The sequence below is a fragment of the Xiphophorus couchianus genome, chromosome 15 (genome assembly GCF_001444195.1).
Source record: "Xiphophorus couchianus chromosome 15, X_couchianus-1.0, whole genome shotgun sequence".
Lineage (NCBI taxonomy): Eukaryota > Metazoa > Chordata > Actinopteri > Cyprinodontiformes > Poeciliidae > Xiphophorus > Xiphophorus couchianus.
Window position 1 is genome coordinate 8231819 of NC_040242.1, and position 18766 is coordinate 8250584.

At 37.9% G+C, this 18766-nt stretch overlaps 3 protein-coding genes across 4 annotated transcripts; all 3 read left to right on the top strand.

Annotated features, from left to right (window-relative positions):
• Nucleotides 1-95: 95 nt before the first annotated feature.
• On the top strand, nucleotides 96-6022 carry LOC114158681 (matrilin-3-like). Its single transcript, XM_028040414.1, has 7 exons — nucleotides 96-1135; nucleotides 1990-2469; nucleotides 3350-3925; nucleotides 4707-4832; nucleotides 5399-5497; nucleotides 5638-5707; nucleotides 5798-6022. Exons 1-6 carry the CDS (start codon nucleotides 967-969, stop codon nucleotides 5691-5693), a joined length of 1506 nt encoding a protein of 501 aa, XP_027896215.1. The 5' UTR covers nucleotides 96-966; the 3' UTR covers nucleotides 5694-5707; nucleotides 5798-6022.
• A 4281-nt stretch (nucleotides 6023-10303) lies between these two features.
• ttc32 (tetratricopeptide repeat domain 32) lies at nucleotides 10304-12662 on the top strand. The gene is made up of 3 exons (XM_028039629.1): nucleotides 10304-10467; nucleotides 10652-10818; nucleotides 11701-12662. The coding sequence occupies exons 1-3, from the start codon at nucleotides 10319-10321 to the stop codon at nucleotides 11826-11828; spliced, it is 444 nt and encodes a 147-aa protein (XP_027895430.1). The 5' UTR covers nucleotides 10304-10318; the 3' UTR covers nucleotides 11829-12662.
• Nucleotides 12663-13278: 616 nt separating this feature from the next.
• Nucleotides 13279-17816, top strand: zpax1 (zona pellucida protein AX 1). 2 transcript variants are annotated; one of them, XM_028039561.1, is made up of 21 exons: nucleotides 13279-13439; nucleotides 13520-13596; nucleotides 13667-13762; nucleotides 13848-13972; nucleotides 14053-14196; nucleotides 14267-14326; nucleotides 14407-14571; nucleotides 14638-14734; nucleotides 14805-15022; nucleotides 15092-15248; nucleotides 15316-15524; nucleotides 15601-15718; nucleotides 15794-15993; nucleotides 16067-16181; nucleotides 16249-16418; nucleotides 16483-16580; nucleotides 16640-16770; nucleotides 16859-17048; nucleotides 17116-17257; nucleotides 17529-17643; nucleotides 17714-17816. In XM_028039561.1, the coding sequence occupies exons 1-21, from the start codon at nucleotides 13420-13422 to the stop codon at nucleotides 17785-17787; spliced, it is 2721 nt and encodes a 906-aa protein (XP_027895362.1). In that variant the 5' UTR covers nucleotides 13279-13419; the 3' UTR covers nucleotides 17788-17816. The 2 variants fall into 2 exon arrangements, with proteins under 2 accessions (XP_027895362.1, XP_027895363.1); XM_028039562.1 differs by lacking the exons at nucleotides 13279-13439; nucleotides 13520-13596 and having other exon boundaries at nucleotides 13667-13778.
• Nucleotides 17817-18766: the final 950 nt, after the last annotated feature.

The following is an 18766-nucleotide window of genomic DNA, read 5'->3' on the forward strand; positions in this document are numbered from 1 at the left end:
CATCTTTCATACCTCAGACTTTTCTAGTTTTGTTTTATGCCATTCCCTTAAATTTATCTCTTAAACTGGCATGTAACATTCTTCTGTTTAATCTCAACTTGCACATACACTCTGTAAATCTGTTTTTTATGGAAAACTGGCTAGTTGAGACATAAAAAGTGTTAGAAGATGGTGGGGTCAGAAGAGACCACAATTCAACTCCTTTACTTCCAGTCAAACAAATATTAATCCTCATTATGAACCAAGTTGGTCATGCTGTTGGGATGTTTTTTTGTTTGTTTTTTTTAGCAAATACAAGAAAACTAGTAAAAGTCCAAGCCCAGCTAATGACTATTAAAGATAGTCCAATCTGTTGGACTGTCCATGCAGTCCAACAGATGCCGATTTTTCTCATTGATGTTGGGGATTAAGATTAAAGAATGAATAATGCTTATATTTTTCGCTCAACTTGAAAATCAGATTTTTAGAAATGCATGCGGCATTTCCAGATGCCACATTGACCTACTTTTGTTTTTTTTTTTTATTGGAAGGTTTTTATACAAAGTTGAAAACTTCTAAAGACCAAAAATAACCATATGAACATGATGTTTATTGTAAAACTACACAGATTCCTAATGTTTATCGTCAAATTGAAAAGAAAACAAATGAACGGCTTTCCTTTAGAGGAAAGATTTTAAAAAAATATATACATGAGAAGGGGAAAAAAATAAAAGAATGAGCGAATGCATTAAACATGGCTTAAAGGAATCACACTTGAGGAAAAACAGCCTTTTAGACCCTCCTTGACAAATATTTGTTCTCCCTATCCTGCAAGCCCTTTGGATTGGGTGGGCAGTGTGACACGTCCCTCTTCAGATCTTCTCATATGTGGAAGTGGGCGATCTTCTGCAGAGCGGAGCAGGATACTGCAGAAACCCTGACCCTGAAAAGACACACACAGACCTGGCTCTGCTAAATTATCTAAAGATGAAGCCTTTTCCCTGCAGCTTTCTCTTTTGTGTTTCGCTGCTGTTTTCTGACGTTGCACATGCAACCTACCACCTCAAAGCCGGAGATCACCAGCTGAAAACCGCACAAAGTTATGCTCAGACCAGACACAATGCTCAACCAGTACTCAGGACCTTGAATCTAGCAAGTAAGTGAATTAAAAATCCAGTTTCTTCTTCAGAAAATATACTTTTAGATGGTGGAGGTTTTGTTTTGTCATAAAGCATAAGTTGTGTTTTTGTTACTTCTAAAGCTTTAGCAGGAAAAAATATTGTGCTTCTGCAACAGATATAAATTTTAATAGTAATGTAGTTTTACATAGTTAAAAAAAATGTAGTCAGCTATCCACTCATCTTATTGAATATTTTTATTCTCACATTTTTCAGATTTCATTTCTAAAAAGCTCCAGTATTATGTGCTATTTTGTGATGCTCTACAACATAAAATGGTAATAAAATGAGATTTTTAGATATGACTTGACAAAAATGTGAAAAGATGAGCTTAATTCAATTCAAATTCATCTCGAGGGCAGGATATAAAACATAGCAGCATTTTGTTTTTTAGCCACAAGTTCATTTGCAAACCCAGTCCTTGGTTAGATCTTTCTTAAAAGACGACAAAATTAAAACGAGTGGTGTGAATACTTTTGTAAAGTAAAGCACGTTAAAAGGCTACAATGGATGAATATTTCACCCACAAATAAGTGTTTTAACAACTGCATTTTATACTTTTTGTGAGCCCTTTGCATGGTGATAAGTCTTCACTGGAGGGTTTCACAAGCAATTTACCATAAAAATTCCTGCTTGTTTGAAACGTCTCCAATGATTAAATATTTAATTTTTACTAATCATGTGTCTGTGTTCCTGTGGACAATAAAACAATGTCTGATTGTTGTTAATGTAACTAGCGTTAACTAAAATGTCAACTTACAAAACCTTCATGTTTGCCTTCCTTCATCTTTCTAATGTTCTCTATCACTTGTCCTTTCTGGTGGGCCTGTAGATCACAGAAGTGATTACACGTATAGAGGAAGGTATCACTACCACTACCTGCCACCGAGGATCCCTCCACCGGTAGTGTATCGACCTCTTCCTCTATCTCCACCAGTGACTTACCACAGGCCCCCGGTCCCCATGTTGCCCTATCACCACAGGTTCAATGGGCCAGCAGCACCACACCTGCATCACACATACAGAGGTTTATCTCCACCAGTTGCTCAACCACATCCCCAACACAGAGTCAAAGGCCCATGGCCGTACAAACCAAAAGATCCATGCCCTACAAAGTCAGCACCAGCAGCACCTATTTTAATCCTCCCCACTCTGCCAAGACATACAGTGAGGCCAACTTTCCCTGCAGCTACAGAGGCACCAGTGACATTCATCATGACCACTGCGTCACCAGTGGAGACCCCTACTCTTTGGAAGCAACCGGTCAGTACCCAAAGCGGCCTCATCACCACCATCAGTCCTGTGGAGACAGGTAGAATATTACCAGTCAGGATCGCTTTCCAACCCAACCAATTCTCCTCCATACTTTCAAGGTCAGATGTGTTTTTGCAACTTTGGTCAGTGGTAGATTTGTCCTTTTACCTAGGAGTTGGACAACAACACTGGTGCCGCTGTCTCAAGGACGCACACATACTGAGACGATAATTAACAATCTCTCTTAAACACATACAGTGCTGTATTTTAAATAAAACAAAAATGTCTTTGCCCCTTACTAATTTTTAAAATCCTTTTTGTACACTTTTCTACAGTTTTTAAGTTAATATGCTGAAATCCTAATTTGAAGTTTGCTTCTTCTATTTAATCAAGTTATGTGTCTTGTTTTTAAATTTGTTCGGTGGTCTGAAACATTAGAGTATAACAAAACTAGAAAAAAGCAAAAGAAATCTAAAGGGGCAAATACTTTTTTCATGGCACTGTAGAAGAAAAATGTGAAGAGATCTTCCACTGACTTCCAGGTTAACTAAAATGAAAAGCAGAGAGGATCTGACTGATGAGCTACACATAGTTTGTTGTATAACGTGCATGATATTGTTCAGAAAGGAATGCTAACACTTATGTCTTGTTCAGGTGTGATGTCTCTTTTAATATTGTGCATATTCTCCTTAAAGGAAAGTGAGATGGGTTGTTGCAACTCTGAAATGATGCATTGTATGTTATTCAGCATACATTGTCATTTTTGTTCAACCAAACAAGACATGCACTAACGTTTCATTTAGTTCCTTTGGGAACATGCCGTACATCTCAAACTGTTCTGTTTTGGATGTTTTTTTTTCACCACTCAAACCAAACTTTAGTGTTTTTCATTTATTATTAAATGGACTTATTCTTGCCATGGTTTGGTTGATCACCAGAGACAGACTCTCCGTGCAGGAGTCGCCCCCTGGACCTGGTCTTCATCATTGACAGCTCTCGCAGTGTTCGTCCTGCTGAGTTTGAGAAGGTCAGAATCTTCCTGGCCAACATGGCGGACACCCTCGATGTGGGCTCAGATGCGACAAGAGTGGCTGTGGTCAACTATGCCAGTACAGTCAAGATAGAGTTCCTGCTCAAGAACTACTTCAACAAACTTAACTTAAAGAAAGCCATCGCCCGAATTGAGCCCCTTGCGACTGGCACCATGACCGGCCTCGCCATCAAGACAGCAATGAAAGAAGCCTTCACCGAGCAGTCTGGAGCTCGACCTCGCTCCGGGAACATCTCCAAGGTGGCCATCATTGTGACTGATGGGAGGCCTCAAGACCATGTGGAAGAAGTGTCCGCTGAGGCCCGGGCCTCAGGCGTAGAGATCTACGCTGTGGGTGTGGACCGTGCAGACATGCAGTCCCTACAGCTGATGGCCAGTCTCCCTCTGGAGGAACACGTCTTCTATGTGGAGACCTACGGCGTTATCGAGAAACTCACCTCCAAGTTCAGGGAAACCCTGTGCGGTAGGACAAAAAAGGGCCTTCAGGACCTTTCCCTCCGTTAACCCTGGTCTAGTTCCTCAATCAGGGCACCTACAGTCTACAAGGGTGGTTGCTGTAGAATGTGAATTATTTACAATGTTATTAGTGACCTCTGAAATCATGAGGGAAAAATCAAGCTGCAGATGTTCTCACCCCCCACATGGACTGCAGATGTCGGTACTAGAATATGATTGTTGAGGCATTAATTGCCTGTAAAGTTTTGGGGCTATTCAGTCCCAAACTTTCGGCTTCAACTTTAAAAAAATTCAAAGGAAAGTCAGAATGTTTAGATGTTTGCAACCAAAGTGTCCTTATGTTTTTAAATGTTATCTGTGTTTAAAATGACTAATGTACAGAGAAATTGTGATAAGGTTAAGAAATTTAAAATATCTGTATCCGCCTTAAAAGTACCAGTGGTTTGAATAGTTGAGGTTGTGCTGTGAAGTCGAGATGTTTGGTCTCAGTGTTACTGTTTGTCAATCTTTCAGGTAACATGTCTGTGTGCTTTCAGTGTTTCTGTGATTTTTACCTGTGTTGTCTAACACACAGCAAGTGGCTCAGATGTGGTGAAAGTGTTTGAATGATGGCGTTTCCCACCAAATACAAACCTGAAAGAAAATATCTGTCAATGCATTTAATTATTAAACTATGAAGATTCATTTTCTAGCAAATTCCAGCACAAGTTAGCATATCTCAGCACAAAGCAAGTGAAATACTTTATACCAGATTATGGATCTGTACTGATAATACCCCTCAACCCCAGGTCTGGACCCTTGTGCCACGGGACATGACTGCGAGCACATTTGCATCAACAGCAATGCATCCTTTTACTGCAAGTGCCAGATCGGTTACATCTTGAATGCAGACAAGAAAACATGCTCCCCAAAACGTAAGAACATACTGAGTCTTCGCTTCCCTTAATCTTTAGTTTTTGTTGTGATACTATCGGTATTCTAAAGGTTAGGGAATCCATATAAAACAGTGCATGGGTTCACAACATACCAACCAACTGCTCCTTACACTGCCTTGCAAAAATGTTTATAACTCATAATTTTGTCATGTTGCTGTTACTATTTTCATCTGAATTTTATGTGACAGACCAACAGAAAGTAGTAATCATACTAATTCCACACACATACTAATACTAATCAGAAAGTATTGTACAAATATTCAAATCTTTTTACAACTAAAACAAATAATAATAATCAAGCCTACATTTGTTTCCAACCCACCATGTTTTTATCTCTGCTTTAGCAAAGCAGCCCCTTTATGTCACTATGAGGATGTTTTTTCCATTTGTTACTGCTGAGAAAATGTGCTCTCATTTCTTTTTGCTCTGCTTTTTTCTTGCTCACTGGTTAAAAAGAACAGTGTGGGTGGTTCTTTCTGTACTTTTTTTTTTTTGCTGGACATATGCTGCTACGCTGATGTGAAATCTGCTCTCTCCTGGTGAAGAGGCAAGGGCGGAGGTGGTGGAGGATCCCTGCAAATGCGAGGCCATGCTGGTTTTCCAGAGGCAGACGCAGGCAACCATCCAGCAGCTCACAGCCAAGCATATCCTTCCTGTTGTTTCAAATGGCAGACAGTGTTTTAAACAGTCTGCTGCACCTGTGACCTGAGCTGACCTGCAGAGCTTAATGACGTGTCCAGCCACTTTTATTGTTTTTTTTTTCTTTTTCCTTGACTGGTCAAACTAGCTGACATATCCGGGAGAATAGAGCATCTGGAGAACACGTTGGGCCGTGCATGAAGCTTTGCACACTGGTAAGAGTGACTGCCTTCTTTGTTTGAATCATTGGTTAAAGTCACCCACTGTGTGTTCATTTTCAACTTTTACTTCTTTGCTTTCTCCAGGAGCAGACCACTTCTGTGGGCTACTGCGTTCACGGACATCATCTGCAACTTCATCAGAACAGATTTTGTCCATCAACTAAAGCTGTGACACAAAATTCAGCAATTTGCATCACATGTTATGTTTAAAAACTATTGTTTATGGAACTAATATTAAGCTTTATGATTTAAAATGAAAATGTTAATTTCTTTAGTCAAATGTTTGACTAAAGATCTCATCTTTTATATATATATATATATATATATATATATATATATATATATATATATATATATACAGTATATATATATTTGTGCAAAAGTATATGTACAAAAATATGTACATAGAACACTTTATGCTTACTCAGTGAAGGATAAAATATTTTTTAAGAAAAGTAACCCATTATATGTTAAAATAGCATTAATCTAGGTTTATACATAAAACATAACCAAGCATTTCTGTTTTATATATTATGAATGTTATTAAGGGACATGTTTAGCAAAATATATATGTAAAATGAACAGAAAATAAATATGTATTTTATAACTGGCTTTGTCATTTTTATTCTTGGGTTTATTTTTCAAAGTATTCAAGAGCAGATAATGACATATTGCATAAGATTTATACATTTAAGAAGGTTTTAATGTGATTGAGCTTCAGCTGTACATAACACAAGTCTTCAAGAAACAAAACAGTAAAAACTTGCAATCCAATGCTGGTAGCAAGATTGAAAGCTAAACGTTTTGTGCTAAAGATCCAGCTTGACAAATATTTTGAACAGGTTGAAAACAAAAACAATCAAACAAATAAAGTTACCAGTTAAAACTTTGTGAGACTCACAACTCCAATAAAAAGCTGTAATTGTCATAGGTATGCATGCAGAATTTGAGACTTGATGATTTTTTAAAAACTATTGTTTTGTGGAATGTATTGATACAGCAATACATTTTGAAGGGATTCAAAATAAAAGATATAGTTTAGTAAATTTTTTGTGAATTTACTCTGAACTAAGTGTCAGATTAAAACTTAATATAATTCATGCTGACATGTCCATAGGTTCATTGCTCCTTAGTAAACTACACCTTTACAAAATACTTTCTAGTTGCTATCAACAAGTCTGGCTTAATATTTGACCTTTTTTATTGACAGAATTGGTGCAGTTCATCAAAAGGGGTTGGCTTCTTAACATAAACTCAACTTTTTAACATAATCCAAACATTTTTAACAAGGTTAAGGTCAGGGCCAATCAAGAATCTTAAGCTAAACCTCATTTATTCATACCAAAATTAATTTATTGGGTTAGGAAATCAAGCAATACAGACGGATCAGCTTTTTAGCTATTCAATCCAACTTGCACGATGATCAAGTATCGATAGCAGCACTAGCACTATTAGTACAGTGTTTCTAAGTTTGAAAGCTTTTCCTTGATTCCTCCAAACATCTGCTGCTACAAATTTTAGTTGAGCAGAAAAAGGGGACTTTTGCCTCCTTTTGTTGGCAGTGGGGTCTCATGATCATGCAAGGTTTAAGCTTTGGTGGTTCCAAGTAAATTTAAACACCTACAACTGATGATTTCCTGCACAATATTTCTCCAAAGAATCTCCAAAATGTACTTTTATTGTTTATTTTTAGATAACTTATATTTGAATATATATAAAGGATAAAAATTAATATTTATATTAGAATGGAATATTGAAAATACACTTAATTTAAGGATTTTTTGGCAAGTTTATAATATGCAATTTATACTCGATTGGAATACAGTGAAAGATCAAATAGCTACTCTGAGATCAGTAGTAAAGAGCTAGAAGTCAATTTTATAGAAGTGTCTGCTTTTGTTGCAAGCTGCAGCAAAACCTGTGTATCCGCAGACAGAATGAATAAATATTTGACTATTTCTATGTCAGTATGGAAAAATTAGATAGTAGAGCTCTGACATTTCTGTTACCAAAGTGCCATAGTTCAGTCTTAACATCTGATGCCAGGAAACGTCTTCAAAAATGTTCATGCATTTGACTCTGCAACCCACACACAGAAATTACAATACAACTAGACTAACATGACATATTTATATAACTTGTTACAAAATCCTCTTTTTAAGACTGGCTGTGTCCAGGAAAACAACCGGTACAGGTCATTGTTGGAATGTTCCTAAAACAGCCCAGTGGACAGAGCGTCTCCTGTCTGTGGCGACTGAACGAGGCAGAGTCAACAATCCTGGGTTGGTTTGGATCCTCTTCCCTCTTTTGACCAGACAGCTGTTTTGTGTTTGTTTGCTGTTTCGCATCATGGTTACCATACACACGCACACAGTGTGGCTTTTAGTGTGTTCATCTTTTCAGGAAAAAAGATAAATGGGACTCACAGTTGTCTGAGAAGTGGAGAAGACTCACAAAGCTTTTCTGTTTAGGAGGTTTATCAGAAGCTGTGCCTCAACCTGAATCTTTAGCAGGTGTTGGCTTTTATTAACACATCTGCTTTTATAATTTTGTATATTGGTCACAATTTCTGATTTGAAAATTATAATAATAAATCTTAATTAAAGTAGCTACACCAAACCTTACAGTAGATGTTTTGATTATGCACAAAGACTTTCATGTAGTGTTTAAGATCAATTCAGGTGGTTTTCTACTTGAAAACCACTTGGAAACGACTTGGCTTGGCTTGAAGCGAAGCATTTCTCCTGTTCAACACTTCAATGGAACCAACCGACAAAACAAGACAAAACAACAATCCAACCGAGAATACTCTGTAATGTCAAAAATACTGGCAGTCGTTTGCGTTATTCGTTAGTGAGGCAGACCTAACTGGTCTGAATGAAAGATAGATGCCAGTCCAACATGGATTTGGACACCTGTGTGTCAACTCTCTCAGCAAACAGAAACTTTTATGTTGGGCAAGTGCTGAACATAATATTTGCTTTAAATCTCACTGATAAATTACATTTTATTAACTGGTCTGTAATAATTAAAAAAGAAATTCAAAACTTACTGACTGACATGGAGAGGTAACTTAAAATAATTTTTTCTCAAAATCCTAACAATACTCAGTGCGTTTTCTGCTTTTAGATGTTGTGGAGCGGTCCACCAGTTGAGGCTGTGCCATTGTTAAGCTTTCATAAAACATAGCAGCAAAAGTTAAATGTTATTTCCATTTCCCCAAAAGCAGCCTGTTTGTAGCCTCTCTTTCTCGGTCTGCATGTTCTGTTTGATCTGCGTCAACTCGTCGACACAGTCTGGAGATAAATGAGCTGCTCAGGGAAGCACTCAGCTGCTGACTGACCTCTTACTCCATAAGGTGTAATTTTTCTCCATGACAGGCGACTTCTTTGCTTGAGAAATTGTCTAAGGATTTCTCCCTGCTATATGTTTACTTGTTGTTGTACAGATGACCAAAAAATATCTCATGACCAATTTAACAGATGCTTTAGACTGTTTTTATTACAATATTTTTTATTTAATGGGAATCATCATTATTTTGAAGTTATTTATATAAAATAACTCCTTACTTGAACAATAGCCTTTGCTTGCATTGTATCTTCACATGCACTGGTTATATTTGACATGGTGATGTGACTCAACATTAAGACAGCCAATCCATCAGGGCATTTGAAAAGTAAAGAGGAAAAATGAACTAAATTGCACCTGATATGTCCGCCTGCATGTCCAGGAATCAGGTCCCAGGTGTTGTTAGAATCTAAGTGCTGTAAGAAAAACACAAACCAGCAGGCTAAAGATGCTAAAGATGGTATCAGAGTCAAAGTTTGACACAAAGAGAAATGCAATATATCGATGGGCCAAATCTATGCTGAAATATTTTTTACTAATCAGATTATTTTAAGCACACTTCTGATTCATGAACTATTGTAACATTTGTGAGAACAAGTGCCACAAATTTCACAATTGTATTTTTGGCTCAAAGAGTAAATTGTGTATTTGTTTCAGAGGAATTGGCTCACTGATAGCGTCATTCATGAAAAGAAAAACTACCTCTGCAAATGTGATTGTATTTTCATTATGTCAAATATTTGCCCTCTGCTGACTGAATAATCAAGGTATAATTCATATTTTATTTACACAACACCACTATAATGTGCTAGTAGAATTTTTGTGAAAAATATTTCAATCTAAGATGACATTCCACCCAAATAAATCATGATAAACAGTGAAAATGCAGTTTGGAATTTGACTGAGAATGAAGTAGGTTGACTTAAAAGCTTTAAATAACACTAATATCGATTCTAAAATGCATTTTAGAATCGAGTTATTTTGTGTAGCGTTAGTGAGGAACTAACTCTACACACCTGACTCTAAACAAAACCTGATGGAGACTGCAAAAGACTACCACTTTTTCATTTTTTCAAGTTAATTGTATTGAATATAGTAACAATAGTGCCATTATTATTATTATTAATAATAATATTAATAATAATAGTAAAACGTGACATTTGGTCTGACAATATTGATATTTGGTCACTTTTCCATACTCAATTATGTTACGGCACGTCTTTAGACGCACAAGAACTTGATTGGACTATCTGTTTCATGACGTCACATCCTCAACAACCTTTTACCTTTATGGAGGACGAAAATTGTCAGCTACTTGAAAATGCGCATTCTGAGTTTAACAAACGCAATTTTGACAAGGCAGAGGAGTTGTATGCAAGATTTATCTCTTCCTGTTTACAGTCCAGGTATGATTTTGCCTTTCAAGACATGTTAAACAAGCTAACGGCTGATAAGAACATCAGCCGTTTTACCTGTCAAATTTAGTACCATTAATTTCATTTCCCGAAAGCCAGCATATTTCTATCTTCCTTGTGTACAGGTTTAGTATTCATCGCCATAAAGAGTTTCGTCTCTGTTTTATCCGCGCAGGAACTGTGAAGCCTCCAAACTGGCTACCGCTTACAACAATCGTGGTCAGATAAAGTACTTCCGGGTGGATTTTTATGAAGCAATGGAGGACTACACCTCCGCCATACAGACTGACTGCCAGTTTCCAATCCCTTTCTACAACAGAGGACTCGTCCGCTATAGATTAGGTAACAAAAACCACCCCTGACAATGAGCAAAAGATCTAAATTGGACAAAAAACAAATAACAAAAAAAAAAACTTAAGATAATCGCCTTCATCCGGTCGGACTCTTCAAATTAAAAGTATGATTTGCTAAAAAAAAAAAAAATTGTCCGTCCAGATATTTCATTTGTCTCCTAAAGAACTCATTATACGAGCAAAACATATAAATAAGCATGTCATTAAAGCGTAAATTTATTTCAGTATTTAGTTCAATTGGTGAAACTTAGATTTCAAGGGGTTATTTCTATCAATTCTGATGTTTATGACTTACAATATCATCATGCATACACATCCTTTCATATCTCTCCTGCAGCTAGTCTAGAGGAAACCTCCCCCAAAGATCTACAAGTATGAAACTGAAAATGTAAATAATGATTTTGGAACAGTCAACTGAATCAAAGAAATAACAAACTACCGAAAGCAGTTTCATAGAAATTCCAAACATACAATTAAAATTTCCTAAAATAATGACTTAATCAATGACATAACAGACAAAAAAGTACTGTTTTTAAGATAAAAGCAGCAAACTAAAAATTAATATTTTATACAGGCGCAATATACATGCATATAATTTACATGTCTTTTGGATAATAAGCATTGACTATCTAGAAGATACTTACTTTCCAAAAGAGCAAAAAAACAAAAACAAAAAAAAACAAACAATCATGAAGACTTTTTGGAAGCGTGATCACTTTGCCTTATGCCTTTAATGGCCATTAGATGGAGCTGTGTGTTTGCAGTCATTATGTTAGATGGTGCCTAGAACTTTGGTAAAAGCAACACTGTATTACACTATACTAGTCTTTAACTTATCATGTGTTAATACTGTTTTCATGCATTCTTCCAGGATTTTTTGAAGATGCCAAAAGTGACTTCCAACAAGCACTCAAGCTAGATGCTAATTTTGAAGATGCTAAAATGAGCCTGCAACAGACACTTCTGGACCAACAGGAAAAGTTAAACAGAGGATACTGATGATTTTACACAAGCATCTGTGTGTAACCTCTTGAAAACCTGATTTCTCTGATACTTAGTGAACGTCCTTTCAGATATTTGAGGACATTTGGACAGGCACATTTCATGCAGACACTCGTCACACTGAAGATGATAAAATATTAATTTTTATAAGCAGTGAATGATAGTGAAAAACCAGATCATTAATCTGTTTTTTCAGACTTGTGAATCCTTTTCTGGTTGTACTTCATGCTTGATTTCTGAGTTTTATTATTGCTGATTTTTAAAAAATCTTACCTGAGATCTATTTGTTTCAGTTAGGTATAATATTTTCATTGTAAGGCTTCCTATACATGTTGTTAAAGAAACACTGAGGAATAGATGCCTTAATTTTGGGCAAATTTGGGCAACATATAAATAGAAACAGTCTTACCCTGTTTCTTCTGTGATTAACCTCAGTCGATCACAGAAGATGACTGATCAAACTGAACATAGCACTGCTGTATGGTTCTTCTTGCTGAAAGGGAGTTCTTCCTTTCAACTATTGTTGCATGAAGGATTTCTGCAAAGTCAGAATCATAATGCAGTCAGCTAGGCATCAATAAATAGAAAACTGTCACCAACTTTCATAACATGATCAACTGAATTTGACTGCATTTTTATAGATTCTCAGATCCAGAACTGGCTGTTACTGGATCTGAGGCTATATGTGATTACCTTAAATTAGCATGAATGACACTGAAATGAAAACATGTATTTATTGATACAAATTGAATGCGTTTGTCTTGTAAAGTGCATTGTGATGTCACATGCTATGATGTATTGATAAATCGAATTGAAAACCTGACTGAAAAATGTGTTTTTTCTTTCTCTTTTAAAACCATCTTTCTATCTTCTTCTGACAACAATAGATTTTCTGTAGTAACATCAACACTCATAAGGCAGTTTGTCAAATCAATAATCATATTCAAAGGAAGGATAAAGTTCTCCTTGGAATGACTGAAGTTCTAATTGAATAATTCAGGCATTTCTTGTGTAAATCCATGCAATGTACATTGTGCTAAAAAAAAATATAACAAATAAATAATTGGTTTACCACACTGGTAAACTGGGTCATTATTTTGGTCAGGGATGAAAATATTGTAACATAACAAGCCTCAAATGCATAGAGGATAACTGCTTCTGTCCACTCCACAAAGCATTTGCAGTAAAAGGAACTTATTAGGCAAAATGTGTCACTAAAATTCACAATAAAATCCAAATGTTCATTCTGAAAGATAAGTCTGCACAACATCCACTTTTGATAGTCACATTATGGTGTTAGAAATGAAACACTCGTTTTATGGAAAGCAGTCAATTCAAAACAACAAACTGGGTGAATAATTGTGATCAGACTTGCTTGTCTCTGGGGGGAAAGCTTAGGTGTAAGGAATTCCCACTAATTAGGTCACAGGTGTGGCTGTGACCAGCACATGTAAAACAGCTGCTGGGATCTTCAGAACACATTCAGCTCCTCTCCCTCAGAGCTGCTTTGTCCTTTGGGCTTGTTGTGCTTACAGTAAACCAACTCTGGCTGCAGTTGCTTTTTGTTTGGCTTCTGTTACATTGCTTCATGCAGCAACCCAAGAGACTGTAAGTATGTTTTTCCTTTGTTTTTTTTTCTCTTTAAATGTGTAGAATTGATTTTATCTTTGAAATTCCTTTAATTCCAGGTTTCTCTGGAACTTGATTGTGGCCCTTTTTGCCTTGGGTCAAGCATGGCCAAACATGATGATCAGTCCTCAGCCAAGTAAGCTTGACTTTCATCTGTTCAATCTCATGAGCTTTTTAACAAGTGGTTTAACTGGCCTTCTCAACAGGCAGTGGTTTAAAGGCAGACTGTGTTGGTAATCTGATGAGGCTGACCCTAGATGAGGCTCTCGCATTGGGGAATCAGCTTGAAGTAGAAGCACTCAGTAAGTTTCAAGTTTGGTAAGTTTTATCAGCTGCAGTGACTCTAGCCAAGGTGCAAGTTACTCATATGCTGTCTCTGCCATCCAGATGGCACCCAGTACATCTTGTTGACACCCAGACTAGCTGCTCAGTGTGGCTACAGCATGGAGTCAGACCCCTGGGGCAACACTAGGATCTACACCTCTCTGCTAGGGTGCTTTGTTCAGAATAAGGTTTGTTTAAGTGCAGCGCAATGATTCTGGCTTCAGCATAACTGGGCTTGGTGTAATATCATAACTCTCTGGGCGTTTAGGATGACATGATGATTGGTGTTGGTCTGAAACTCAAAATCTACCGTCATAGTCCTTCTGATGTGATTAGTCACCATGTGGCACAGACCTGCAGCTATACTCGCTGGGCCCCCCGAGAGATCCTTTGTGACAGGAACTACATGGAAGTGGGTCAAAATCTTTAAAATGACTTCACAGCTAATCTAGAGGATAGTTTGAAGTTATTTTGTCTTGTAGGTTTCAGGATACATGGCTCCCCATGCTGAAGAGGACTTCCAACTCAACACAATCCCTGGTGTAAGTATAAATGGCTGGCAAGATTTTCCTAAAGCCTAGCTTTCCAGCCAAAATGGTAACTTTTTTTTCTCTCCCCCCAGACCTCTGAAGACGTGTCTGGAATCTGGAAGATGACATTTTTCACTCCTGAACCTATGTCAATGGTCTTGAAAGAAGCCCAACAAGCTGGTTACAGTGCCATGACTACAGCTACTCGTGTGGTTGTACGAAGTCCTTACAACACAGCTGAGACTTATTCAGAGGCTGTAAGTAGAGTTGAAATGTAAAACATTAGCTGCTTGAGCTGTAAGTGATACTAAATATAATCATAGGTTGCTGGAGTCCCCATGGAAGTATTGAAGGTGAGCATTTACCACAAGGCTCAAGATGGACTGAGTGTCTTCAACTTGGCAGCTGCTTGTCCCACAGGCAAGTCTCTAAATAATCAGATTTTACATGACATTTGACTATCAATAGCCTGACTTATTGTTATGACTAGGTGGCCTCCTGTTCACTGAGGACCTAATCTCTTGGCATGTACCTCGCCGTGTGACTCCTTTGTTGGATGGAAGCATTAGACTTGTAGAAATGAACATGGGAATCAATGGACTGAGGTTGGATAAAGCTCAGATGGCTGCAAGGGGGTACTATCTGTATATTACAGATTTCTATATTATTGTGGAGATCCCAATTGGCTCACCTGATGGCTACTACAAGGTTGGTTGAGGGCTCTTAATAAATGTATGTTGTAACTTTCTAATATTAAATCTGCATGTTCAATTGCAGAGCCATGCACCAGACTTCCAGTACCACATCACCTATACTATTGAGCCAATGCTGGAAGTTTTTTGGAGGGCAGATCAAACTCAACAAGACACAAGATATAAGATCTTGTTCCCCATTACAACCCCACCAATGCCTCGTCCTCCCTACACCGATGACCGTAAGTTTCACTAAAAAGAACCTGAAAGTGGTATGCTGCAAATTTTTTAACATGTCTGGTCTTTCAGGTACTGTGCCAGAAATGAGGGAATTCAACCTTTATGTTGGAACATTCCTTCATGATGTGGAGCTGAGGAACATCACTTTTACTACTGGAGTCCTTACTGTAGAGGAGAGCAATGCCAGAGGGTTCACTGTTCAGCAGCATGTATTTGACAATGGAACATCAGTCTTCTCTATCAAAGTTCCTTTTGATACTGATGTCATCTTCAAGCATGTATGTTGGCTATTGCAGGTATTCTTGGCTTATTGGTCCACTTTTTTAGTTAATCCTAAACTCTCCTCCTCTAAAGAATCCAGAGGTCTTGGTGACTACCTACACCCTTAGTGTAGTCTTTGGCTTTGTCATTCTGCCTGAGGAAAGTTCACTTGCTCATGCAGTGGAATTGCAGGCATCTCTTCAGGATGTTGGTAAGACTTGTAAAACCTGCACACAAACTTCCCTCTGCTCTAAATTGAAAAACTAAATGACTTTACTACTTCCAGTGTTGCCCACACTCACTGGCACTTGTGACCAGGATCAGTTCTACATTATAGTGAAATATGGCAGCCAAGGGACCAACTTCAACACAATGGTTGGTGGGTTGGACTTGACTCCAGAGTTGGCAGAGGCCTACAAGTTTAAAGGCAATGCTACACATGGCACCATTAAAGTGCCATATACAGCTACCAGCTCAGCTTTTGAGGTGAGACTGCAAATCTGAACTGTGTGGAAAGCAGAGACTAGGAACAGCAACACTTAATAGCTTCTCCCTCCAGTTGATCACAACAAATTCAATCCGAGCCAGACTGGATGTGCTTGTGTGGGACCCAATTACCAACTGGATTCTTTCTGACTTGTTCCTGGCCTGCTACTTCCCTTTGACAACCACCAGTAAGTACATGCATACAGCTACTAAACACTATTGCAGTGCATCTAAAACTTCCTCTTTTCCTTGAAGGGTGCTACCCCAATGGAACAATCAGTGCTTTGGCTGTGAAAGTGCAGTCTGTGCCCAATCTTGACCCAAGCTGGCTCACTCTAAAGGACCAGTCCTGCACACCAGTCTCTAGCAATGATCGCTTTGCTCAGTTTATCTTCAGTGCTGACTCCTGTGGAACAACTAGAACAGTAAGTCAGTCAGTATTTAACTACCGTATTTGGATCAAGACTTAACTTGTATATTTTTCTTTAGTTCTTCGACAACTACATGATGTACGAAAATGAGATTAGCCTGTACTACAACACTGAGAAGGGCCTTACCCACACATCACCTGTTGACCCTGAATACAGGTAAGGCCAACTGACTTTTAATATGCTGTGGGATTTTTGCTGACTTCATCTTTCTGTAGGCAAACTGTCTCCTGCTACTATGTGGTTAATGCCACACAAACGATTGCCTTCCATGCAAAGTCAAGACTATATGAGCCAAAGGCAGAGATCGGCTCTGGACAAATGACTGTCCAAATGAGGTTAGCAACAGGTGAGGATGCTTCATGATCTAAATATCATGACTACTTGCTGTTGGACTTCTAACGATGTATTAAAAAAATGGACACACTCCTCTCTAGATTCTTCATATCAGGACTTCTATGAAGCTGAAGACTATCCAGTGGAGAAATATTTGAGGGAGCCACTGTACTTTGAAGTTGAGTTGGTGCAGTCAACTGATCCTCACTTGGCATTGATCTTGGATAACTGCTGGGCTACTCTCGAGAAAGAAAGGACCTCTCTCCCCAGCTGGGACATTATTGTAGCCAGGTAAAATAATCTTAAGCAACTTCAAATCCTTAAACTTGTGGTCAAATAACTTTACTTTCTGCTCCAGTTGTGCATACTCCGGCGATGGCTATGCAACAGTCTTCAATACCGTCTCAGTGGATGACAGAGTTTCTGTCCCTTCCCGCTACAAACGCTTTTCAATGAAGATGTTTGCCTTCATTCAGGAAAAGCAGGTTCTGAAGCATGAGGTAAGTATCTAACTCAATGGTGCCCAAAGTCGGTCCTCAAGAGCCTGCAGCCTGCATGTTTTAATTTGCTTCGTGGTTTGATGCACCTGGATCAAATGACGCATTAGAAGGCCTAAGATCCTAAACATGCTGAAAAATGTGTTGCTCCCACCAAGGAGAGAACTAAAACATGTAGGATGCCAGCCCTCAAGGTCCAACTTTGGGCACACTGGTTTAACTTGACTGTAGGATTAAAAATCTGACTAATGGAAAATAACACTCTAATTTACAGGTTTATGTCCACTGTGACTTGGTAATTTGTGACACAACCAGCCCTGCAGAGGGTATCTGTCAAGGCCAATGTGCTAATCTTGCTGTGAAGGGTACTGCAAAACAAATGAGAAGGGGTAAGTTTGTCTAGTTAAAATAACATGCTCTTAAAATGGCAACTTTATCCAATCCTGATGTCTATTGCAGGACAAAGAAGCACAACCTCAACCCACCAAAAGCAGATTTCCTCTGGACCTATTACAATGAACAGTTTTCAATAAAATCCAAAAAATAATCCTGCCTTTGACAATTTGATCTATTCTTGTGGTTAATCTTGGAAGCTTTTAATGGTTTAGCCACTAGATGGCGATTGTTCTATAGACATTTAAATCTGGCACTTGTAAAAACTTAATGACCTGAAGAGCTCTCCAAACTAGATGAACAGAACTACTAAAATCTTCAAGCAAATGAGCCACATTTTATTCTGAGAACTAAATTGCCAAGGGTTAAAGATCTCTAGCTAAACTTAAATCTTATTGGATCTCCAGGGAAAAACTACTAGTAGGCACTAGAGTAATATTTTATTTTTTTTCTTTTCTCAAATATCAACCATTAGGTAAATATTTTGAGCTTCAAGTTTTCTAGAAAAAAGTTACCAAACATTTTCTGGTAATCCAAACTGGAGTAAAAAGAATAAACTTTAAAAATGCAACTGCAGGTGAAATGTTTGACCTGAAAATTCCTTGAAACTCTTGTCCACAACCACTAAATGTACACAACTCATGAAAATGGCTCTAAATATTTTCTTATAAACAAGTGGGGGAAACTGTAGCAGTTGTGTGGCTACTCCATGTACTGAGACTAAAGTTTAATTTCTGAGCAACAGGGCATGTTTCTTCCATCCCCTGTTGGATTACTGTGAAAGGACATTTTAAGCCACAAAATCCTACAATTATATTAGTTTGCAAGTCACTGTCCTTTAGGAGAATTTAATTGAATTACACAGGAATCTAAACTCAGGGAATCAAACTGATCTCATGGGATTCTCTAGAATGCCAGTTGGGTAACTGTTCAAATTCAGCCTGAGAAAACAATCCTCAAAATGAATTAAGGTTGGGACTTTTCCCAAATGGGGAGTGTGGGTAAAATCTAGCAAAACTGGATGAATCAAATGAAGTTCATTTGCATACCATTCCAGCAGTAAGACAGTCCAATGTGTTTTACATAATAAAATTACAAAGTTTCACAGAAAACACCATA

Excerpts from the sequence above, each read along its gene's own strand:
- LOC114158681 (XM_028040414.1), top strand. The coding sequence starts at position 967 with ATGAAGCCTTTTCCCTGCAGCTTTCTCTTTTGTGTTTCGCTGCTGTTT. Across the intron at positions 2,470-3,349 it reads CATCAGTCCTGTGGAGACAG|AGACAGACTCTCCGTGCAGG; the intron begins GTAGAATATTAC and ends GTTGATCACCAG. Across the intron at positions 3,926-4,706 it reads GTTCAGGGAAACCCTGTGCG|GTCTGGACCCTTGTGCCACG; the intron begins GTAGGACAAAAA and ends CCTCAACCCCAG.
- ttc32 (XM_028039629.1), top strand. The coding sequence starts at position 10,319 with ATGACGTCACATCCTCAACAACCTTTTACCTTTATGGAGGACGAAAAT. Across the intron at positions 10,468-10,651 it reads TCTTCCTGTTTACAGTCCAG|GAACTGTGAAGCCTCCAAAC; the intron begins GTATGATTTTGC and ends TTATCCGCGCAG. Across the intron at positions 10,819-11,700 it reads ACTCGTCCGCTATAGATTAG|GATTTTTTGAAGATGCCAAA; the intron begins GTAACAAAAACC and ends GCATTCTTCCAG.
- zpax1 (XM_028039561.1), top strand. The coding sequence starts at position 13,420 with ATGCAGCAACCCAAGAGACT. Across the intron at positions 17,049-17,115 it reads TGGGACATTATTGTAGCCAG|TTGTGCATACTCCGGCGATG; the intron begins GTAAAATAATCT and ends TTTCTGCTCCAG. Across the intron at positions 17,258-17,528 it reads AGCAGGTTCTGAAGCATGAG|GTTTATGTCCACTGTGACTT; the intron begins GTAAGTATCTAA and ends TCTAATTTACAG.